Source organism: Oryctolagus cuniculus, chromosome 11 (assembly GCF_964237555.1).
Source record: "Oryctolagus cuniculus chromosome 11, mOryCun1.1, whole genome shotgun sequence".
NCBI lineage: Eukaryota > Metazoa > Chordata > Mammalia > Lagomorpha > Leporidae > Oryctolagus > Oryctolagus cuniculus.
This window is the reverse complement of record NC_091442.1, coordinates 83,598,310-83,623,936: the sequence shown is the minus strand read 5'-3', so window position 1 is coordinate 83,623,936 and position 25,627 is coordinate 83,598,310. Positions and strand designations below refer to the sequence as shown.

The following is a 25,627-nucleotide window of genomic DNA, read 5'->3' as shown; positions in this document are numbered from 1 at the left end:
CTTTTTTTTTATTACTTCTTTGAAGACATTTTATTTTAAAGATTTGTTTTTTTTCAGAAATTACAGAGAGAATTTGAAAGGCAGAATTACAGAGAGAGGCGGGGAGAAACAGAGAAGAGGTTTTCCATTTGCGGGTTCACTCCTCAAATGGCCATAGTGGCCAAGACTGGGCCAGCTCAAAGCCAGGAGCCAGGAGCTTCTTCCAGGTCTCCCATGTGAGTTCAGGGGGCCAAGCACTTGGGGCATCTTCCACTACTTTCTGAAGCATGTTAGCAGGGAGTCTGATCACAAGTGGAGCAGCTGGGACTTGAACCAGGGCTTATGTGAGATGCCAGCAACACAGGCAGGGCTTAACTTTCTATACCACAGCACCAGCCCTGGTGGGGACATTAGTAACACTATTTTTGGGAACTAAGCCTTGCGGCAATGAAATAATTTTCCTACAACTATAAAATTTGGGCCTAAATTTTAAAGTCAGGTCATGTCCAGGTTATTTAAGCAAACAATGAATGAGTACTATGCCCCGTTCCAGTTGTTGGGTAAAGCCATGGACACAACAAGCCCTCTGCTCTCAAGGTCAGAGTTTGCCAGAGCTGGACTCTGTACTCTCCACTAGATATTAAACAAAGGCATGCAAAAACCAAATGCCTCTGGTTGAAATCTGGAGAAAAATTTAGACAAGAGAGAAGCTGAAATTTAATTTAAAATCCATGCAAGAAATCCGAAGTAAGAGAGAAGAAAGAGCCATGATGGTACTTTCTGAATGAATATCAACCCGCATTCACCCATGCAGGTTAATTAGGTGTGGGGTTGCAGAAAGAGATAAAGGTGTCCCTGGGGTGTCTAGGTTGAGTGGCTGCATGACTAGTGATAGTAGGAAATGCAGGGGAGGGCTGAAAATAATCCAGGGGGATTCGAGCCAGTGAGAGCATTTAAATTAAGCAAAAAATCTCAGTATATATCAATGGTGACAAATGCAAAGAATATTCTGTGGGTTTGCATTTAATTGGAAAAGACATTTGTATGCAGACTTGGAAAGATATTGGACAGTAAACCTGAAAGAGCCTTTAAATTTTCATTCTTTCTCCTGCAAAAAGTCATCTGCAGTGTTGAGTATGCAATCAAATTAAACATTATGGCTATTATTAATGTTTTATTATTCATGGTACACAGCAACATAGATGTCCCTGCTGTTTTACACTTCACAAGATGCACACCTGACAGCCCCAGGCTCAGATAGCTTCTGCGTGTATTTGCTATGTTTCCTCCCCTTACACTTTACATTAATTACCTGGGCTTCTACGATTCTAAAACATGCTAGATCTTGAAGAAGAGTATCTTTTGATGAGTTTATTTGAATAATTTCAGCAATCTGTTGTCTTGCTGACACCCTTTAGAAAGCTATGAACTCTGTGAATTCACTAGAGTAAGATATGGAAGGAAAGAAGAAACATGATCCTATTTGGCAGAATCCTCAAATATGTTCTCTGTTATTGCTGCATAAGACTGCTGTCATCTTGGGGAGGAGACAGGATACTGTGTGCCATGCTTAGGGGAGCAAGGTTTCTCAGAATTTTCTTACATTTAAGCCTTCTTCTCGGTCACAGAATTAACCATAGCACCCTCCGGTTTCAGCCTGTCCCCATCACAGTAGCAATCCATGTGCCATAAAGGTCAGTGGGGGGTAGGGGGGAGAGGGCAGGAATTTGGTGCATCCTATATCTGGAGTGGTGGGTGCAAGTTCTGGTTCCTAGATGTCCAATCCACCTTCCTGTTAACGTGCAGCCAGACAGGCAGCAGGTGATGGCTCAAGGACTTTGGTCCCTGCCACCCACATAGGAGATCCAAATGGAATTCTGGGCTCTTAGCTTCTTTTGGTCCAGTCTTGGTTGGTGCATGCATTTGAGGAATGAGCCAATAAACAGAAGATGGGTCTCTCTCTTTGCTAGCTCTAGATCTCTGACTCTATCTTCGCCATTCCATGAAATAAAATAAAATAATAAAATAAATCATTGGAGACTGTGTGAATGCTGGGCCTTGGTGTTTGCCCTCAGCTGTCTCAGCTCTGTGCAGGGATGCAGCACTGCTTCATGAACACTGAAGAGCCCTCACTTCATCTGGCTACTCCTTCTAAACCACCAGGGCCATTCTAAACAAGGCAGGATTGTGTTCGTGATTCTGCAGTAGCCAAAGGAGATAATGTCTCATGGTTACTAGGTCTGACTTTAGGGTCTTGGCAGAATTGCAAAGTGAGCAAAACAGACCTGGCTGCCCTCAAAATGTATTCTTTCAAATCCTTCTCTTCTCCATGTTGCCCTTTGGTGTTCAGTAACCTATCCTCTGATGAAAAACAGAACAAAACACCAAACTGCTTTCCCTTACATCCACTGGAAATTCAAATTCCACAAGGGCTGTTGAATACAAACACAAAACCAAGGGAAGGCATTTGCTGTAACAGTTAAGAGGTTGCTTAGGATTTCAGCTTCCTGCTGACACATACCCTGGGGGGTCAGTCTTTGCAGCCCCGTGTGAGAGACCTTGACTGAGTTCCTGGCTCCTGGCTTGACTTCAGCCTATCCCAGTCCCAGCTTTCGCAAGGCAAATGGGGTATGAGCTAGCAAATGGGAGGCGCTCTCTCTCTCTCTCTCTCTCTCTCTCTCTCTACTTTTCAAATAAAAACTAAAAATGAGTTTAAAAAATAAATGTTCATTGGATGTACCATCTATCAGACAGTATTATGCACTCTTTTTAAACATTTATTTTTACTTCTCCGAAAGGCAGAAGAAGACAGAGAGAATCCTCTTGGCTGGTTCATTACCCAGATGGCCTCAACAGTCAGTTCTGGGCCAGTTGAAACCCAGGAGCCAGGGACTCCATCCCAGTCTCCCAGATGGATGGCAGGGGCCCAAGCACTGGAGCCAACATCTGGAGCCCCTCAGGGTGCACATTAGCCAAAAGCTGGATCAGAAGCAGAGGCGAGATTCCATCCCAGACACTCCTGTATGGAACATGGGCGTCCCAAGGGGTGACGTCACCTGCTGGGCCACAGGCCTGCTCCTATGATGCACTCTCTGAGCTCTCCAACATCTTCCTGAATCTTAAAAGGGAGTCCATTGGCTTCAGCTTTTTGGGACTAAGGCATATCCTAGGATTTTCAGTGCTAAAGCTTCAGCAGTCTCCTTGTGGAAATTGAGGCATGTGGAGGAGAGAGCACTTTCTAAATCACGCATTACCCTGTGTATTGTCTAATATTCAACCCACATTGTCCTGAACCCATTCCCTGGTCTTTTTAGTGAGTGGCTTGGTTCTGCTACAAGTGTGGTGGTTTGATTAAGGAGTCATATTAAACTTTAGTGACTAAGATGGGCCGGCGCCGCGGCTCACTAGGCTAATCCTCCACCTAGCGGCGCCAGCACACGGGGTTCTAGTCCCGGTCGGGGCGCCGGATTCTGTCCTGGTTGCCCCTCTTCCAGGCCAGCCCTCTGCTGTGGCCAGGGAGTGCAGTGGAGGATGGCCCAGGTGCTTGGGCCCTGCACCCCATGGGAGACCAGGAAAAGCACCTGGCTCCTGGCTCCTGCCATCGGATCAGCGCGGTGCGCCGGCCGCAGCGCGCTGGGCGCGGCGGCCATTGGAGGGTGAACCAACGGCAAAGGAAGACCTTTCTCTCTGTCTCTCTCTCTCACTGTCCACTCTGCCTGTCAAAAAAAAAAAAAAAATTAAAAAAAAAAAAACTTTAGTGACTAAGATGTATTTGTATTTTTAAATGGAGCTTGTAATCGTATTGAGTATCGAGGATGTGTTTGGGGAGTAGGAGGGTGATCCTCATCCCCTCAACCCCTGCTGTCTGCTAAAGCCGCACCGGAAGCAAATATGGGAACCCAATGACCTTGGCACTCCAGCTTAGGAGAGTTTACGGGAGGCGCTGCTTTCCGAAGAGCAGGCATCAGGAATGCCTTGGGTTACAAGAGCTGGGACAGGCACAAAATGCGTTTCAGAAGCACAAATCAGGGTGAATCATGGCTGGAAGGTTTCCATGTCATTTCACTGGCCTACGTGAAACCTACCGCTTAACCATTAGCAGATGTAGGTGGGTGTTGTGGTGCAGCAGGTTAGGTTACTCCTGGGATGCCTGCATCCCACATTGGAGTGCCTGGTTCCAGTCCCTGCTATCCTGCTCTAGATCCAGCTTTCTGCTAATGCCCATCTTGAGAGGTACCAGACGACGGTTTACGTCCTTTAGTCCCTATCACCCACGTGGGGCATCCAAATGGAGTCCCAGGCTGCGGATTTTGGCCTGGTCCCAGCCCTGGCTGTTGTAGATACTTGGGGAGTGAAACAATGGATGGAAGGTTTCTCTCTCTCTCTCTCTTGCTTTGCTTTTCAAATAAATAAATATTTTTAAAAATTTAACAGACTCATTTAAAGATTATTTTCTAGAAATATTTTTCTAGGCAACTTTATTTGGTTTTCGCACTTCTAGCGCTCACATCTGTGCTCCGAGAAGGCTGTGTGTGTGGATGCAGGCATTCCTGTGTGCACACGTGCTGTTTCGTCTTCACTACCACAACCCTCAGCAGTCAGTGTGTTTTTCTCCTTTTGGTGCCAGAACAAGAACTGAGCAGAGTTCCCATAAAGCATTGCAGCTGGGATGTAGTTGCTGCCTTTTTTCCAGTTTTAATCCCCGGATCTGAAAGGTGGGCTGAGATCAACCAAATGTTAGAGTGGTAAATGTCTGATTTCTGACATGGGATTTTTTTCAAAGGCTTTTGCTTAATTTAGGCTTTCTCTCCCCGGAGCCTACTGCTAATGTGCTGTATTCTCGACTTTCATGGTTAAAAAAATTTTATATTTATGACTGCTCTCACAGGATGAAAGTATATATAATTATATACACTTTTCCCCCCATTAACCTCCTTGCTCTCTTGTAGTGTTGGGTGATTTGATGATTTTCCTCTCTCAATCCCTCATGTTATGCATGTGCCTATCAAGTGAACCTCTTGCACACTCCTTTCCCTAGCAAAGGATGACAATGGGGAGGGAAGAGTTTTTCATGAATAACTAATGACCACTGTCAATTAGCATATCAATTGTATGTATGGAAATGATGCTACTAAATTATTTGAGGGTGATTAAAAGCAGTGGATTCACCTAAGTAGTTCTAAACATTGAACCAACAGGCCCCCATAGACTGTTAATTCATTTAGTAAATTTTTGCTTCATGGATGGTGTAAAGGAAGCCTCCACATACTCCAAAAGCAAAGTCAGATTTGTTGCTGCTATTTTGCCCTTAAGGGCCTGAAACCCAGCAGCCAGATTGTCAGGGAGGAAGAAGCAGATCAACAAAGAGCTGAGATAGGTTGGATCTTTCCTAAGTGCCAGGTGCCCTTCCAGATGCGTTGTACATGGCAGGTACTCCCTGACGCCAGTTTTACAGATGAGAAAATTGAGGTTTAGATTTCAGGAACCATGCCTGGAGTCACAGAGCTAGTAAGTGAAGCAGCTCAAATTCAGACCCAGGCAGTCCTCGCTCCTTAATCTAACAGAAAACACATTTTTTAAAAATATGTTTTCTTCACAGACACAGTACTTACTGAGCATCTAAGAGATGCTAGGCACAGAGACAGATCCGTGAAGGCTCCTCCTGCCCTTGGACAACGGGAAGGCAGCAGAACGATTGTAAACTGATAAATTATAGTGCACAGAGATAGATATTAGCATGTAGGCAGGAACAAAGTACTATGGGTGAGCATTAGCAGATTGTTTCCAAGGGATAAATGTGGTACTTTTTATACACTTGTCACTTTTCTTAAGCAAAAGAGAATACATTTAGAACAGGCAAATTAACAGAGTTGAGAAACGGAAGGATCAAAGAATCACACCATTCTTTTCTGAGTATTCCCTGTGTACTGTCCCATGCTCAGAGATACTCTTTTCTTAACTGAATAGCTAATCCACATAGCTTTTTTTTTTTCCTAATGACCAAAAATGCTGATGATAAAGCAGCCACACTCAGGAAAAATTACACAATTTCCATCACCTGACCAAGCCCTTCTGCTGCAATAACGCAGTAGAAAAGCCCTTGCGGAGGCGCTTGCTGATTGGGTTAGGTATGGTCTGGAGTTGTGTGTCCAAACACTCATCTGCATGGCAGTGGCTGGCTGCTGGGCCAGAGTTTTATAGAGAGTCCCCTATTCAATATGGGTCATATAACTGTAGATTTTGATACAGCAAGTCTAGGAATAGCCTAGGTCTCTGCATTTAAAACGGGCCTAAGTTGCTTTTGTGTACATCCAGGTTTAAGAATGACTGATCTGGTGCCGGCGTTGTGGCACAGTGGGTTAAACCTCTGCTTCCAACACTAGCATCCCATATCTGAGTGCCAGTGCAAGTCCTGGATGCTCCACTTCCAATCCATCTCCTTGCTAGTGTGCCTGGTATGGCAGTGAATGATGGCCAAAGGCAGTGGGTGATGGACCCTGCCACCCACTCGGGAGATTAGGATGGAGTTCTGGGCTCCTGGCTTTCACTGTTGCAGGTATTTGTGGAAGGAACCATCAAACGGAAGCTTTCTATTGCTCTCTGCTCTCTCTTCCTCTCCCTCCCTTTCTGGCACTCTGTCTTTCAAATAAATAAATAACCATTATCTGGGGTCAGCATTGTGGTGCAACAAGTTAAGTTGCTGCCTGCAATGCCCCAGCATCCCATGTGAGTACCCCTTAAAGTCCCAGCTGCTGCACTTCCAGTCCGGCTCCCTGCTAATGTGCCTGGGAGAGCAGTGGAAGATGGTTCAATGATTTCAGTCCCTGCCACCCAAGTGGGAGACCCAGTTGAGTTCCAGGTTCCTTGCTTTGGCCTGGCCTAGCACCAGCTGTTGTGGCCATAGTGAACCTGAACCAGCAGATGGAAGATCTCTTTCTCTGTCTCTCCTTCACTCTCTGTATCTGTAGCTCTGCCTTTCAAATAAGTAATTAAGTAAGTAAATAAATAAATAAATAATGTTTTTTAAAAAAGAACTACTTATCCAAAGACGCTATGAATAGGAAAGCCACTTCTTACTTTATTATTTGTTTAAGGCTCTTGGTTGATAGATAAGAACTTTAATCTCTGGAAACACATCTCAGTTTAGTTTGCTCTCTTCTGCTTACTACCTGGGTTCCTAGGACAGATTTCTTAACATTTCCATTACCTTTTTTATAGCTGTGTTGTGAGGGTTGGATATACTGCAAACACAGTGGCTGTCACTGTCTGATAAACACTCTCAATAAGTGGTAGAGTCTACATACACACACTGTTCATACACACATTTATATGTATTAAAAAAACTCTAAAAATAATATTAAAATACCTGAATAGGAAAAAAAAACAATTGCTATGACAACAAAATGAACAATCACCATTCTTTGTGGGAAAGGATTAGATGCTTGGCCACATAGAGAGTTTTCAAAGGTGAGAATCCTAGCCCTCTAAGGAGCACTCTGGGTAAGCAGCCTCCTGTGCTCCCTCACTGGCCAGCTCACACCTGTTAGCTAAGAGTTGGCAGTCGTTTCTCTATCACTGTTGTTCCCATCCTGTGGCCTGTGTTTCACTTCTGGGTTGGTAATCTAGAAGAGTAGCCTGTGGTGGTTGAAGAAGCAGTCCTCAAGTACAGTGAGTTCTAATCCAGCCTGCAGCTAACTCACTGATAAAATGGAGGTCACAGCCATTCATGGCTTCTGTTTCCTTATTTTTTTAAAGATTTTATTGATTTTATTTGAAAGGCAGAGTTACCGAAAGGGAGACAGAGAGAGAGAGAGAGAGACCCTCCATCTACTGGTTCATCCCCAAGTACTCCCAATAGCCAATAGCCAGGGCTGGGCCAAGCCAAAGCTAGGAGCCTAGAACTCCATCCATGTCTCCATGGATGGAAAAATGGACGTTGGAAGGTGCCCATATACTCAGGCCATCATCTTCTGTTTTCCTTGGGCACATTAACAGGGAGCTGGATCCAAAGCAGAACAGCCATGACTCAGACCAGCACTCATATGACATGCCATAGTTGCAGGTGCAGCTTAATGCACTACACCACAACAGCGGTCCGTCTATCTTTTAAGATGTTAGTAGGTAAATGAGATTGTATCCAAGAGTTTTTTCAAGTCCAGTGGTGTGAATTTATGAGCTACGTAATTGCATGGAGGTATTATAGCCTAATACTTTTGATAGCCTTTAACCTCTGATAACATCATTTGGCCCTTTAACCAGAGGAATGTCTGATGTTACCTAGAAACCTAAGCATAAAACTGACTCCACATTTGCCTACTATAACCAAGAGGTACATCTAACTCTTGGCTGTCCTGCAAAGCATTTATTTAGGCAACTTGCCTATCAGCAAACTGGATTAATATGATATCCTTATAATCTCCATAGAGAAAAGCCTGCAGAAAGGCCTATACACAGGAATTTGGTGATTGGTGTTGCAGGGCTCCTTCCTAGAGCCTCCATCTAAAGACTAGCCCATGTCCTCCATCTAAAGACTAGCCCATGTCCTCCATCTAAGGACTAGCCCATGTCCTCCATCTAAGGACTAGTCCATGTCCTCCATCTAAGGACTAGTCCGGGTCAAGATTTAACTCTGTCACAGGGTGGGAGGAACGCAAGTCATGAGATGTGGGTATGCAGTTCACTCCAGGTTGTCTAATGTAAGAGAGGATTCTTAATCAACTAGGAATTGACCATTCCAGAAATTGCAGCCATTGTGCTATCTCACAATTTGTGAAAATAGAAGAACTACTGAAAAATCAGAATGCAGCCATGTTTAAAGTTTGGCTCATTTCCCACACACACTGATTTGCTAATGCCATCAAATTATCTAATCTTAAAGTCTCCTACTACATGAGATCGCCAATGAAACAAGGATGCATCTGGCTACTCGCTGTCTTTCTTCCCCACATTTCTGAATGAAAGTACATTCCTTGCTATATTAACATTAAAGAAGATCCATTTCTTATGATTTGATGAGTTGAGCATTTTGTTAGCCTTTATTTATGAATTTTGGAAACTAGTAAAAGTATTGAAACTCTCCTTCCCATACTGACTTTTTCATGTATTTCTTAAAAATTTAACAACAGAAGGAAATATTTTCAGGACAGAAACGTCCACTTTTCCTAGTGTAATTTAATTTATTTCCAGGAATGTTCATGATCAACGGAGGCACAGCTACAGGGTAGGTAGAGTTTTTCTTTTTATCCTTTGGAACTGCATTTTCTTTGGTCACAGTATTTTCTGGATATCTAGTATGACCTTGTAACTTCTTCACCACACTTCATGTGCTTTAGTAAAATCCAGCTGTTACCAGGCTTCCATAGGAAAGCCTTGCTCAGTGAATTCATGCAAAGGGTTTTCTTGAATCACAGTACATAAAACAAAACCCTTAAAGCCAAAGGATGAAATGTATACACACAGAACTCCACCTTCTAAATGGACTTTAGTATCAGAAGGGTTCCTTGGTCTTCTCAAATGAACCCAAGAGCCACATTCTCATCTTTGCGAAAAGCCATTGCAGGTTTTCAATCATTGCTCAAACTGGAACTAATCATTGTATAGGACACTTCCTCAATCAGGAAGATGTGGTCAAGTATAAACAGTTTTGATAAAAATAGCTTGCTTAACTGTTTACAAATAATCTATAACGTTTCAAAACATGTTTTAACTATTTAGCTAGGAATGAAGCATACTTTCATTAAAAGTGAAAAGTAGACTAAGTCAAAGCAGGAATAGATGATAAACTTCAGGGCTCAAGAAATACCTTATAACACATGTTGACACATCAATATGTATACCCTAACTTAGATCTGCTGGTCTCCTTTTATTCAGAGACTTCCAGGGAAATATGGTGTATTTTTTTAAGAGGGAAATAAAAAAGAAACAGAAAAAAAAAAGGAGGGAGGGAGGGAAGAAAAATTGCCTTATTCTTATTAAAATGTTATATCGAGGACTAAAATCATTTCAGAGCTAAATAAGAGTTGAAAGAGACATGCATATACTCTCAAAGTATTAGTAAAGTAAGCAAAGCCAGTGGAAAAAGAGAGCTACCCACAGTGATGCTCCAGACAAAAGTTAAGACTTTCTTCTAAAAACAAACAAAACAAAGTTCAGGAGCATTTGAAATAAAAAATTCCAAGCATGCTTATATTTCTCCAAATTTGCCTCTCAAATCCACCTCTAGTTTCTATTATGCTTTTTAATTCATGCCATTTGTATTATTTTAATCAAGTGTTTTCACTGCTGGAAATGAAGTTTGGTGCCATGTGATGCTTCTGTACCCAGGTGGGGAAGACAAAGAGGAAGGTAGACAGTCAAGTCAAGATACCTGTTGGCCCTCTGAGGCCTAAAGAGCGAAAATATGTGCCATCTTCCAAGCCAGATAAAGCACCACGGCAGAATGTCTCCACTTGACCGTGGAGTCTGCTCATTTTGAATTGCTAACTGCATGGGAGAGAGCAGAGCTGGGGCGGAGAGGATAGCCTTGGTAGCTGTGCAGAGCCGCTCTGTGGCATGCCATTTTCTCTCAGCTCTCCAGCCCTGTGACAGAGCCTGACAGCCCCAGGCTTCCGTCCCACAGCCCTCCTGTGGCAGCTCTGAATTGCAGAGACAGAACTTAAACTGGCTAATGGGCCTCTCAAGGGCTGGCCTTGAATCTCCAGTTCTATTAAATGAAAGCAAATAGAAAAGCCAAAAAAGGAGTCTGCAGCCCAGCTATCTGGCCCAGAAAAACGGGTGGACCATTGTTGCTAAAACATGGGAACTTGGGAGTATTGATATTCAAAAAAAAAAAAAAAAAAAAAAAATTGGAGAAAGGTATGGACAACCAAATCAGCAGATTTTCATCTTAAAGGAAAATGGCATATGGTAACCAATCCTCTTGGGATGAATTGGGAGGAAATTATAAGCACACTGAAAATAAAGTTGATATTATATAACATTGTCAAAGTCCTCCTGTCTTTCATGTTCTTGCAAAGAACTTAGCAGAATATAAGTAGCAGAATGAATGCTTAGTAACGACGTTGAATGACCAAGCTGATGATCAAATGAAGAATTTAAAGAGTGAATTCATCATCCAACATGCTTATTTTCACTCTCTCCCAAGGTTGTGTATAACACCTTGCTCTTTACTTAACCCAGACACAATGAAAGATGTCAGTTGGCCTCCGGGGCTCATCACATTCATTTCGTAATCCCTAATTATTTGCCCAGCACTCAAACAAATGACAAGTGGCGCTCTAATAGGCTATCAATGATATTGCATTGCTGAATTCAAGCTTTTCTTATTACTTTTTGAACAAATGATGGAATTGAATTTAGTCCTTTCAAGTCTCCAAATTTGTGTGCTAATACCAACTATGAATCTTAAGATGTAACTGAAGGGTGCTTCAGCTAACTTTACTTTTCTGTAATTCAATTTAATCTCCATCTAGAGTCTCCCTCCACCCCCCTTGAGGGAGGACTTCTCACCACTCGGTACCCCTTGTTGTTCTGGTAGTCTTTAAGGCAGTCTCATTCCCTATATATCACATAGCCCTTGTCTCTCTGGACTTTTCCCATGAAGCCAGGCCAATAGGCCTTTGCACGTTGATCCTATAAAAGGGGACAGTGAGATCTGGGTACAGGTTTGGCAAGAGATGAGTTCTCCTTCTTCTTCAGGTTCCTGTAAAGTCTGATTACAACTTTCTTCCTTTTTGCTTTTCCATCACTCAAACCCACAGAATCTTTACAGGATTGGCAAAGAATCAGCTTTGTGTTCACTCACAGTAAAACATAGGTTCTATTGCATGATGTTTGAAAGACTGTTTTGAAACTCAAAGGTCAAGAATGAATTTTTTTTCTGTTTAATCACATCTACCTTATAAGTATTATGTATGTATGTATGTATGTATAGCTGATTATATCCTATTTAAATGTCTATTTTTATTAGCTTTCTCTTCATGTCACTTGCTCATTTTACTTACATCTTTATTGAATTGTAAGAGGTTTTCATATGAAGAATATTAACAACTTGATTGTCATTCATGAAAGGAATTTTCTATTTATTATTTGCCCTTCTTTGGGTTTTATAGTTTGATTAGTGTTTGTGAAAATGTACATTTTATAAATATGACTTTGTGAACTTTCCCTCCCCTTGGTATTTTTATTTAAGAATTCCTTTTCTGTTGTAAGATGATGAGCATTTACTTTTGTTTTATTTTAATTATGCTATGTTTCTTTGCAAACTAATTTTTTTACCCAATACATATTTAACATAAAGTATGAGATTGGGCTTGGGCTGCCCATTATTCTGTATTATTTATCATTTGCTCTCAGGATCATTATTTAATAATCTTCCCCTTGCGTCTCAATTCTACATTTATCATGATAAAGGTTTGCCTATGCTTGATCACCATCTAGATTCTGTTAGGTTTTACTATCTCCTATCTCTTACTATCCTAGTAAAACACTAGTGTAATCATTGTAGATTCTTAATAAACTACAAAATCTGATAGGACAAGTCTTCCTTTTCACTATTTTTAATGTTTTCAAAATTATCTTGACTGGCACACTTACCCTTCCAGATGAAATTTAGAAACTTCAATTTACATGTTAGCATTATCCTTGAGGACCTCACTGTGTGCCATCCCTCTAACTCCGAGTCCCATCCAATCAATTCTGGTTGCATTCTGGTGCAGCTTTACCCTGCTTATAGTCTGGCTACGGATGTAATAACTAGTAATAAATACTAATAGCATTAGACTCCATTTGCTGTACTTCCTGAAATTTCAACCCTGGGTCTTGACCATGATAACCAACTTCAGAATTGTTTCTTTCGGGTGAGAACACCGAAGCTTCCCCCTTTGAGAGATGTCACTGCCTTTGCAGAGCGTGGAAGGGGAACATCACGAGAAAGCTGTGGAACTGCTCAAAGCCGCTAAGGACAGCGTCAAGCTCGTGGTCCGATACACGCCGAAGGTCCTGGAGGAAATGGAGGCCCGCTTTGAGAAGCTGCGGACGGCGCGGCGTCGGCAGCAGCAGCAGCTGCTCATCCAGCAGCAGCAACAGCAGCAGCAGCAGCAAACGCAGCAGAACCATATGTCATAGGTGAGAGGTGCCTCCTGCATGGGAGAGGCCTTTAACCATCAGGGATATATTTTTTTAACCACAGTTCCTTAGATAGCCAAAGTAAAACGAATTGTTGAGTTACGTGTAATCATCCAAAAGAAAGTCAACTAAACAAAAGACAGTGTGCTCAAAATTTGCAAGCCAGAGTGTATGCGTCTGCCACAGGTGTGGCATCTTCTCCACAGGTGTGAGGTGTTTTAGAAAACAGCATGCAATTCTCTAGGAATCCGTTCATCCAAATTAGGAAATGCAGCGTCTGTGCTCATCCAGAGCCTTGAGTGTGAGTGTGAGCTGGATTCCAGGCACCACTCACCCGCCTTGTAGAATGGGCTTTGCACGGCGTTACACTGTGCAACCCAGTGCGGACCCTGGAAGAAGCTTCCTTAGCACATGGAGATGATCGCAGTTTATTAGGAAAAGACCCCACTGCAAAGAACATCAGCAAGATTCAGCTAGTGGCCGTGTTCTTCGAGATTTTGGAGCTCTTATTAAGTGCTCATTTAAAATGTGTCTAAGATGCCCCTGTCTTTTTCTAAATTCCTCCTGGTGACAAAGAGTATTAAATCAGGTTTTTGCTATACCTTTTCAGGAAAAAAATGTTAATATCAAGTCACTATGTTTGAATTGCCTGCTATTTGCTAAGCCCTTACCGCACGTTATCTGAAATGCTCAGAAAAACCCTTCAAGGCATGGACCATTAAAATTCCACTTTTTAAATAGATGATCTGAAGCTGCAAAACCTATCAGGATTTCCCCCATCACCGCACTTACAAAGAAAATAGGATTATTTTCCTGCTTACTCTACCAGGCGTTTCATCTGTCAACATCAGATGATCTGGAGTTACATAACTTTCCCTGTCTGTCCTTTGGAAATGACAGTTGAAAGTGCCTGCAAATGTGTATTTGAAATGAGGCTTTCAATTTTTTTTTTTTTTTGGAAAATAACAATAGGTAATGGTGGTTTAAGTCGTGAAGTATCAGATTACAGTTTGCACAGAAATATTTGATACAACATGATGCTCTCAGTTTTTGTAACACTCGTAAAGAGGAGTTCCCTCTTTACATCCTGCATAGGGAAGCTAAAAAAAAAAAAAATATATAGGACTTGTCCTTTGGCAGTCTTGGGATTCCAACAATCTATCTTTTATAACTAGCTAGCTTTATTATATTATATACACTGTATTTGATATCTCTATTTAAAATTACACTCTCTTATATTCCAAAATTACATTTATTGAACAATAAATATTTATCTGTTACTGCTAGGATCCAGGCACTGATTTAAAAGCTGCAGAAGCACCCTGAGCAAAGCACAGTTCTTGCTCTCATGACGACTACATGTTCACCTGGTTGGAGTAGACAGATCCATGAAAATATCCTGTTGGGACTAGTATTTTGCAGAGTTATAAAGGAGTGTTTCCATAGAGACAGGCTAGGTGATGACTCTAGACTGGGTGGCAGGGGAAGAACTCTCAGAGAAGGTGACAGTCAAGGTGGGGACTGAAGGGCAAGGGCAAACCAAGAAAGAGAAGGGCAGTTCCGTGGCAGACAGGGCCTGTGTGATGCTGGAGGAACGTAGCGAAAGCCCGAGTACTTAGATAATGGTGCATGAAAGGGCACTGGCGGATTACGAAGCCAGTGAGATCGCTGGGGCCAGGCCGCAGAGAGCTCCCTAAACCGCTAAGGGAAATTGGATTTTACTGCACTAGAGGCCACTAAAGGCTTTCAAGCAAGAGACTGACCTGATGTGATTTATGTATTAAAAAGACCCCACTGGCTGCTGTGAGAGTGGATCCTTGCTGGCTGGAGGCTAATAGAGAATATATGTAGAAGTAGTAGTGCAGGCAGGAGCGGGGGTGGCTTGGGCTAGGCTGATACAGTTGAGATTAAGGGCTGTAGTCAGGCATGGACAAGCCATCTTGTCCAAAGCCTTCTCCTGCTCTGATAATAATGCCAACCCACTAGTCTTAACCAAACACTGATGTTCTTTCTGCTGACACACAATTTCTTCCATCTTCAGTAATACAAATGTATACCAATTCCTTAAATTCATTTACCACATTGGCCCAGGGTAATGTTGTTAAGAAATATTTTGAAAGAGATATGTTGCCATCTAGACTTCTGCCATCTTACTAAAAGCTTCCAATATTATTATGTTCATTCAGTCATCTTTGGAAGTATACAACATGGACATAAATATTTGCTGGGCTGTGTACTCAGTTCTGTTTCTTTGTTCCACTAGTTTTTGTGAAATTACCTCAGAACCACCAACAATAACATTCTTAATAAAAGACATTTATAGACTATGCTTTTGCTTGCATAGTATGTACATAAATGTACATAAAATTTTATGTTTGCCAATATAGCATTTGCAGTACACTTGATCACAGTACCTTGAGACGAAATTCTAGTGGCCATTTCAAGAACAAGGAAAATACAATCAAGTCATGGCATTCATGAATTCAATAGTAAATTTGAGGAGGTCTCCATTAGCTCTTATTTAATTTTTAATTAATTAGATTTTTAAGGACTAGATGGGATTTGTTACACTTACCAACCCAAATTATCGTTGCTTTAAAAAAAATAGACTTGGGCCGGCGCCGCGGCTCAATAGGCTAATCCTCCACCTTGCGGCGCCCGCACACCTGGTTCTAGTCCCGGTCGGTCGGGGTGCCGGATTCTGTCCCGGTTGCCCCTCTTCCAGGCCAGCTCTCTGCTGTGGCCCCTGAGTGCAGTGGAGTATGGCCCAAGTGCTTGGGCCCTGCACCCGCATGGGAGACCAGGAGAAGCACCTGGCTCCTGGCTTCTGATCAGTGTGGTGCGCCGGCCACAGTGCGCCAGCCACGGCAGCCATTAGGGGGTGAACCAATGGAAAAAGGAAAACCTTTCTCTTTGTCTCTCTCTCTCACTGTCCACTCTGCCTGTCCAAAAAAAAAAAAAAAAAAAAAAATAGGCTTGACCGATTTAACTTGGAATGTGTCTCCGGATTTTTTTAAATTTGACCAATCAAGCAAAGGCCATGTAAAACAAAAATTCTTGTAAAGTATTGTCTTATTGTTTATAAGAGGAAATACAGTTTCTATTGTCAAAGCTAGAACTATTTTTTTTTATTTTACATAGTACAATAGAACTATTTCTTTATTTGACATGTAAGTTATGAAGTGGCCAATATGGTTAATGGTAGATACAAATGAAAAATAGAGCAAATGCATTACTGGATGGGGAATTTGCCTCTTATGCCTAATTTTAGTTTTGAACCCTCTTGAAGTGAAAATCAGTAGTCATTTTCCTTAACTTCTATGTTTGGAAATCAAGGAGAATAGATTACATTTCTAAAATGCAAACAAAAGCATATTATACAATTATATGATGGAAATTTAGAGAATATGAATATGGGTGTTGTCACAATGTACCTACTTTATAAGAGGAGAAAGAAATTTATTCACCATTAGCATTTCAATTTTAAAGTATGACTTTGTGGGCATCCATATTTCACTCAGATTGCCAAAGAATAAAAGAACAAAGAGGTGTATTTCCTGGGACAACATCCTGACAAAGTCGAGACCAAAATCTTGTCCCCAGCCTCTGCTGCTGGATCTAGAACAGAGAATTCACTACAGTCAAAACCAGCCTATATTGTAACATATCTGCAAAGTAACTGGCGTTTGCCAGTGGCCTCAGCAATTCTGTTTCTTCTTGCTGTTCAGACCCCCCATTTCCTTTGTTTTGTCCAGTACCGTAACTGTTATACACCTTCTGCTACTGTTACCACTGACATCATCCTGATGACCTGGGCGGGGGGGAATCACTGGCCCAGTCACTGAGATACCCATGCCCCAGACGATGCCTCTCATCCAACTGAATCCAAGGAAGCCAGAGTTACCAAATGGAAAACGAGACCAGAAACCAATTGTAATGCCAACTAGCATGTATTAGGCAATGTGTGCTTGCCAAGAGCTTTTCTAAGTGTTTCATATAAATTAAACTACTTAATCTTCACAATATCCCTATGAATATTAGGTACTATTTTTAATCGTAAAGTTGCAAACAGGGGTATATAGGGATTTAAAAATTTAAACAACATTTTATAGCTTTTAAGTAAAAGGGCCAGGATTCAGGCCCGGATGCTTGAGCTTTAAAACTTCTTGCTGCTAACTACTCTGACTCACTGCCTCTTTGTTCAAAGGGATTTGCCTTTATAATCCCTGATTCCACTTCATGAAAACATCCATTAACTTTCTGGTGATTCAGCCTCATGCTGCTTGGAGTTATGAGTTTCCAAGCCACTTACCTCTAAAATAGTACCCCATGTTTCAAAGCACTTTATTGTCACAATTGTATTAGTTTTCAATGCTGCCATTAAAACTACCACAAAATTTGTGGCTAAAATAACATGACTGTGCAATGGATAGATAGATAGATATACATGTTAAATATATATGTATATACATATACTATATATGTATGTATATATATGTATGTATCACAATGGCTGATTAAAGAGTAGCAAGGCAATTTGATCAACAAAATTTACATTGTAACACTAAAAAGGGGTTTTTGTTTTTAAAGTGAACTGAATCACTAATCTGTGGAATTATAAATCATTGGAGTGAAAGGAATAATGAGGACATTTGGTGTGGAGGGTTCATCCCAACAGTTATTTCTGTGACCCACATTGTGTGTATGCCCAGGGCTCTCTCAGCTGCTGGTCTCTAGACGGATGAAGGGATCTGAAACACTTAGCACAATCCACTGCTCTGAGTACCTTTCTCTCAAGATGTGTCACTATATAATAATTTAATTAACCAAAAACTCAGACTTAGGATCTCTGCCACTTGATAGGTAAGTGATCTTTAGGAAGTTACTCAATCTAAACCTCAGTAAAATCAGGAATAGATATTGGGTGTGGTGGTTAAGGCATCACAAATGCTGCCCACCAAACATGTCGGAGTGCCTGGAGCTAAGGCTCTCAGCTCCAGCTTATTGCCATGGCAAGCCGCAGGAGGCAGCAGGCAATGGTTCAAGTAGCTGGCTTCCTGCCACGCATGTGGGAGACCTGGATTGAGTTCCTGGCTTTCAGCTTTGTCCTGCTGCATCTTCGGCTGCTGTCTGGCATTTGGGTGGTGAGAACCAGCAGAGTGGAGTTCTGTCAGCCTGTGTGCACCTTTCTGACTCTCAAAAAAATAAAACTCAATGAAATGGTCTGTTGCGGAGATTAAATATGAAAAACTGTGGCACTTATTGAGCACTTAATGAATTTTAGTTAGTAATAGTAGGAAAGAGAATCATGGGGAATGTTGTAGTGGTTAAAATATTATTGGCACATAGATATGAATATTAATACTTTTACATAGTATCTTGTTGGGTGACTCCTGAAAAAGCACCACAGGCCCAGACATGCTTTTCAGTCTCTTTTGTGGGATTGGGGGAGGGGGTTGGCATGAGCAGGCAGAACAATTTTGCTAAAATCTGTTTTTTGTGGATGGTGCTCCGAATTCCCTGAAATAAAAATAGCAGCAGCTTTAAGACAAAGATAGAAAACTACTGCTGTCTCTGAAAGACATGACTCTTTAATCGTGGGAAAATAAAGGTTCTAACGGGAGGTGTTTAGGAGGCTGCTCCCCAAATCTGACCACATGGGCAGCTGCCTACCCTGTTGGGCGCGATGACAGGCTTAGCGTCTGCTTCAAAGAAGGAATTTTTGTGCTTCTGGGCTAGCAGAGAGAGGCTTTGCTGGCTTGTTTCTCAACACAAGCACCATTACTTGCCCTAAGACTCATGATAGAAATGTTTATTCCTTGCCTTCATGGAGAAACATAGAATCGTCTGGAAACGGAAGAGAGAAATGTTTTGCATATGAAATGATTCCAAATGGGTGTCCTTTATTTCATTTTAGGGAACAACTGTGGTTTTACTATCCTGATTTGATAAATTACTTCTTTTGCAAACATCAGATTGTGTGTGTGTGTGTGTGTGCGTGTGTGTATGTAAGATTGTGCATGAATGGTATCACCCAAAATAATCCTTGCTGTTCTCACATAGCACATGTTCTTTTGATATTTTTAGCATATTGTAGTTGACAAATGAATCTTAATGACTGATTTCTCTTTACTCTTTCCCTTTCAGGCCCTTGAGGAAAAGCTCCTTGCTCAAACACCTGATAGTCACAAATTTGAAACCGTGCTTCAGAATCCCAGCACATAGTGAAAGGAAAAGGCCACACCAATAATTATACCTGTCAAGAAGCTGTGAACACATGGTGTATAAATTCTTTCCCAAGGCCACTTGACACCGTCTTTCTCTGGGCTTGAACTCCCACTGTTCATGTGCTCTTTACAACACGTAGACCTTCTATTCACTGCAGTGGGAATTCTCAGTGTGTAGAGACAGAGAGAGAGAGTTTCCAGTCCGCAGACTGAAGCAGTACAAGAAGAATAAAGTCTGTGACTTTTTAATAAATCACCAGAGCCAGGATTAAGTGAATCTTTGGTCTATAGCTTTTCCAGAGATTAGCAAACCCCTCATTAGGCTACAGTTCAAACTGCATCAGTTCAAGGTTGTTGGCACTTAAACCTTCACATTGCCCTTAGCCTGCCCTGTTCCACAGTCCATGTTGCTGGGTTGTCTGCATTGGAGTTCCAGTTAATTGCAAATTCCAACCTCTATTCTCCTCTTGAAAATGCCAAGTTATTAATACATAGGTGTAACCTCTTCAGGACCTAGAGGTTCTGATTTTCTTTTTCCACGAATTTCATTATGCATTAGTGGAGTAGAATGATTTGTTAGAAGCAAAGGTAGGAACTCTCATACCATATTTTTTTAAGTTTTATTCTAAGTTTTACTTGTATCTATTATTACTGTTGTTTCTAACAGAATATAATGTATATTTATTCCACAAAATATATATCAGAGTTCCTCTGTTACAACATAGGTTCTTTCTTACCAACTGTAAGGCATCTGGTAAGAAAATGCTAGCAAAGGACTTGGCTTCATGAACTGATTCTCATATCCCTGATCTCAATTTTTTTTTTGTTTTATATTGTTTGATTGACAAACTCTGGAGGAATCTAAACTCTTTGTACATGCAATTGCTATGCTGTCATAGAGGTCTATTTATTTGATATTTTAAGTATAGGACTTCACAAAACTGAATTACAACATATGTGTGTATGTATACAAAAAATATATGTCACACAAAGATTAGGTCAGTCTCCCCAAATATAGAAATTAGAATTTTTGGCACTCTAAGATTAAGATTAAAAGTATTGTTTCTCTATGATTAGACTTCTGGAAACCAGTGATATCTATTTTGAATGACAAATGCTGCTTCCTGTAGAGGGATAGGGTACCTATTTCATCATTGCACAGATTCCTGTAAGTAAATGCACAGTGAGATGCCAGCTTTGGAAAAGTAGTATTCACTGGAAAGATCTCATAGAGCCACTCATTCAGGTTGTAATTTTTGACTTATGGTTAATGCAGGCATGTAAGTCCGGTTTTACTTTATGGAATGAGTAGGAAGCAATAATTATTTGAGTACTTCAGTATTTGAAGAAAGAATAATCGTTCAGTTAACACATTCTAGATGATTCATTAAAAGTGAAGCAAATGTCTCAATATGCCCTTTTCTCAACTGCAGAATCGAGTCCCTAAGACACAATAAGTGACATTTCCATTATTAATATCCCCCCAAATAGAAGCTTATGAAACAGTTCCATCTAGAGACTGCCCTCTTGAAAGTAAAATAGAACCAATGAGAATCACCCAGCACATTTCACTGTGCCCTGTTCAAGTGGTATTATTGTCAATACCAAGTTTCCCTGCTCTTCATACAGTGAATCACGTATCAGAAGACAAACAGCATGGGAAGTGGGAGGCACGCCAGTTTCAGCAATACCCTGCTATGGCAACGGATTCCCATCCTGAAAAACAGATCCTTTTCTACTGGAGAGAAGTGGGGAGGGGGGGCAGGGACAGTGAGGACCCTGAATGTTATGTAAAATAGGTTTACAAAAGAGACAAGCATGACACAAGAGAACGAATGGAGACTACCTGAGTCCTATTCAGTTTGAAAGAGATAGTTCTCATTTTTATAAGAAAACTTTAATAAGACATATATTTTAGTTATCATTCAACAAAGAAATATTAAAGCCATCCAGGCAATGCCACAAGATTCTCATAAAAGGAAATCATTGCACCCTTTTTGTGAGAAAATGGTCATTTCAATGCATTTCAATACATTGTATAAATTTGGAGCTTAAGCTGGACATGTTTTAATTTAGCCCGTTAAGTGTTCAGTTAGCATTGAAGTCATTCATACAAGTATTGTCATGGTGTCACAGAAGTAGCTCTCAAATGCACAGATACCTAACATGTTTTCTGTAAGTTTTTGTATTTTATGTTTTATTTGCGTCATGTGAAGTCTGATAATTGTATGCTAGGTTATTTTTCAAAGTGAAGGAGCAATCCATCACACCCTGCGGCACCTGAGCATGGAGGATGGCCCCCATGGTCCTATATACAAATGGTCACCTTTCTTCAGGAAAAGCGACTTTGCTTAAATTTAAGCCTTCTACTAACCATTTTAATCAAAAGCAGCCATCCCGAAGACACAGGATGGATGCTTATGGTTCTCACGTTTTTCACTTAAGCCAGAGGGAAAGGGAAGAAGTATTACAACTCGCACTAATGCTCTTTTTAATTAATGATCATATTAGGGCTACTAACGTGTCCCAAACCATATTAAAATAAGGACACGGCAGGTAACTATCACATGAAATTCAATCTTCAACATGGTAAACAAATTAGTATTAAAATTTAAGAGCAAAAAACTGTTGTGACTCCATCAGTAATTCCAATGAGTTTTGGTTTCCTCCATTGGTGAATCTGGTGGGCGGCAGGACAGATTTTTCTAAATACGTTCATGCTGTGATTTTGAAGGCAAATACACAGAGCATGGTTCGGTGAAAGAAGTTCAGAACCTTTTCATTGGAGCATTTAAATTTTGATTCTGTTGCCATTCAAAACAGAACATCTGCAGGGAGATATTGAGTTTAAATCACAGTTGACTTTGGAAAGAATAACAGACTTTGGGCATCCTCCAACATGTCATCAACAGAATTCTCCAGTTACCTGAACTACTCCTATCTTTGAAGACAATCCTAAGATCTAAATGCAAATCTGGCATTCTAAGGCTTTTTAAGGATTTGAGGCCATCTATTAAGGGCCTTGCTAGAGATGGATTGAGCCAATTTGTAAATGCAATTTCAACTGTGACAACAAACTGATCCTATCTCATTGCATTTAACTCAGCTGTGTTGTAGGACGCCGAAATGTAGAATATTTTGTCTGCATTCCTTTAAACACCTATAGATACCTGTGTGTATGTGAATATGCCTGAATTGCTCATCTTTTAGCTAGTTTTTCTTTGCATACAGACCCAGGCTATAAGACTAGCTTTAGACAACATCTTGAAGTAGGAATCAATACTGTGAAGATTGAGGGAGGCCAACATAAAGCAAGAGCTTCCAAAACATAAGGTGGTTCTGTCTGGCTCGTCTTGCTCTAATGACAAACTCCATGAGAGAAGGGACTCTCTCTGCCATATTAACTGTCCAGCACAGTGCAGGCACTCAGTGTTTGTTGAATGAATGAATGATTGAATATGTAGAGACAAATGAATTTTGCCATCTAATAATTTCATGAATTTCACCAGCTTATAACATATTGATTGACAAAATTTCATAATTAGGACCAGAACTGACTCTTCATAAATACTTTTAGATACATGAACTTTGGAATCAAATTACGTCAAATTTCAAAAGTCTGAAGGTCTTTAAACAAGAAAACTGTTCGGAGCTTCAGACTTTTTGCAATAGATAAAAATCAAACCTCTCAAGTTCTTTATGAAAGCTCCTTGAATTATTTGACAAGGGTGATCCAAATATGGAATTTCATTTTTAAATTTCATAAAAGACCTGTTTTAGTTTTTAAAAAGAAGAGTCATGCCATCAAACATTATTAATATCCCATTTAATGTGTACTAATAATGATTCTATAAGGAATTCACAGTAATTGGAGACACCTTCCCTGTATCATCTGTCTTCAAAAGGTTACTTCTTTCATGGTTGATTCCTAGAACACAGATCAACTAAATAACTGGCCAGACTTTCCTGTTACTCATTTAATGAATATTTACTGTGTGCCTAGTGCATGCTAAGTTCTGGAAACACACTGGGAAACAAGGCAGACAGAACTCCCTCATGTAGTTCATTGTGAAGAACTCCTCAGCTCTTACCGAAGCAACAGCTAGAGTATATTGTCTGTTGGGTCCCTTCTACACCTGTTAGAAGAAATGAACTCCCTCACCTCATGAAAATCATGAAATACTCCCTGCACAGATTTACGTGAGCCTTCTCTTCTAAACACACCACTCAACAGTGTTGCTTAGTTTCTCCATAAACTACAGTTATAACCCAGTGAGGTAGAGAAGCAGTTATCATATTTATCCAGCTCTTACTATGTGCTAGCTACCGTGCTCAGCGCTCTCGTGGCTCATCTCACTGAATTCTTTCAGGAACTGTTCAGTAGGTTCCATTCTATACATACGAAAACTGAAGCACGGATATGTTTTGTGTCTTATCCAAAGTCACACAACTAGCCAGTGGAACTGGGATTTGAATTCACATGTTTTAATGCAAGAGCTCATGCGCCTAACTACAATCTGTGGTTTTGAGGACACCACTACATTAAATGAGTTGTTACTGTATATGAAAGTACTTTGAAACCATAACATAGTACACAAAAGATATTAGTAAAGTATCACTCATCATCAAAAATCACATTCGTGGCAAAAACAGGGTGAGAACTCAATGTTATGTTATAGCTTATGCTCATGGAAAAATACTTCAAGACAGGGACATGGTTAAAAATATAGACCCAGAAAGTTTCTGACATCTGATAAACATTTCAATGACTCTTCAGAATTATGTGTTGCTAGCCACTGTGTCTATTTGGTGCTATAAAAACTGAAAGAAACATCCCTCTGTAAGGGCTTATAATACATACACAGTGTGGAGGTGAACTAAGGATTTTTCACGTTCATGGAGAAGGATTGGGGCAGTAGTGCCATTTTCTTACCATTGCATGTGCATCCTGTCTTTCCAATTGTTTTCATTCTTTTTCTGAAAGAGCTGCAAAATTGTGCAGTGGTTCAACCTGACCAAAGTGGTATTATGCTGCTGGGAAGTAAAAGTATTAGATACCAGACTGGTTGTATTGTTTTCATTATCAAATGACTTTAAAGGTTATAGAGGTATTTGTAAGTGCCAGAAACCTGAATATTTGGACACTAAATTTCTTGTGTTTCTCCATTCCTGACAACACAGCAGAGCTATTATGTTGAGGGATTGGGCTCTGTAAAGAGAATTAGTTTTTCCTTTCTAGTGTCACACTCAGTCCATGACACTTCTGTGACCAGATGTTGGGGGAAAGGGAGATTTCCAAAGCAATTCTCCAAGTGGATACCAGCTGGGCATTTTATGATGCAATTCAGTTTTGATGAGGTCTGTCACATCACTCCAATTTTCCCTATGTATTGCTGTGATATACCCCCTTGAAGTTATTTTTTTGCTCAAAATCCTCCAAGGATTTCCCAGTCTCTCCCTCTCTGTCTCTCTTTCTCACACACACACGGACACACATAGCAAGAGAGAGAGAGAGAGAGAGAGAGAGATGCAGGCTTTTCAGATTCTTAGTCAAGACTCTCTGAATGAGAAGAGAACATCAATATGATGTCAGAGAGGGGAGATGACCCTGCACTGTAATCCACAAGTGTAGAATCTCACAGAATGAAATGTGGTCATGTTGAAAACAGAAGGATGGTGAAGTAGAAATAAAGGGGCTCCATGACACAGAAAAGCATCACAAATTTTCTTCAAAAAGAATGCATTCAATTGGGCAGGGCCCTATGGTGACTGTATCTATCAGGGCTAGAACACATTATGAATCACCAACTCCGGAGTATTTGCTTGGAATGTGGAAGCAGGTAGGGTGGGAATGGGGGTTGGCGGTAAGCTAAGAGAGGCTGACCTGTAACTCAGAGGTATGACCCAGGGTCTCTGTTTCCCAACCACACAGAAATGCTTTTCCAGCCCTCTCATTTCCACCTTAGTGTCTGAATTAACTACTCAATTATCCTGGAAACAGTCCCAAACTTTCCTTCCCCTGAGCTTTCGGTTATCTCTGTCATACTTCTCCTACCCCAACCCAAATCCTCAGCCTTTGGGCTCATTTCAATCAGCTCCTCTTCTAAGAAGGTTTTTTCTGATTTTTCCCTGCCTGGTATAATCTACTACAGCACCAAAAGCCATTGTGATAGCTGTGTCTGCATTAGCTCTGTTCTTACCTGGTTTTGTAGTGTATCCAACTGTGTCTCTCCTGCCCGTGGGGTCAGTAATTACCTATGAGTGTCCCACCAAGGGGTTCTACCTGGACTTTGTTG

The 25,627-nt window shown here is 40.9% G+C and overlaps 1 protein-coding gene across 1 annotated transcript in view; it reads left to right on the top strand.

Moving 5' to 3' along the window:
* The window catches only part of LIN7A (lin-7 homolog A, crumbs cell polarity complex component), a 161,891-nt gene extending 137,500 nt beyond the window's left edge, over positions 1–24,391 (top strand). Inside the window, exons 5-6 of the mRNA XM_002711366.5 lie at positions 12,886–13,104; positions 19,252–24,391. Coding sequence (XP_002711412.1) covers positions 12,886–13,104 — 219 coding nt within the window. The 3' untranslated portion in view covers positions 19,252–24,391. The remainder of the gene's footprint in view (positions 1–12,885; positions 13,105–19,251) is intronic.
* Positions 24,392–25,627: the final 1,236 nt, after the last annotated feature.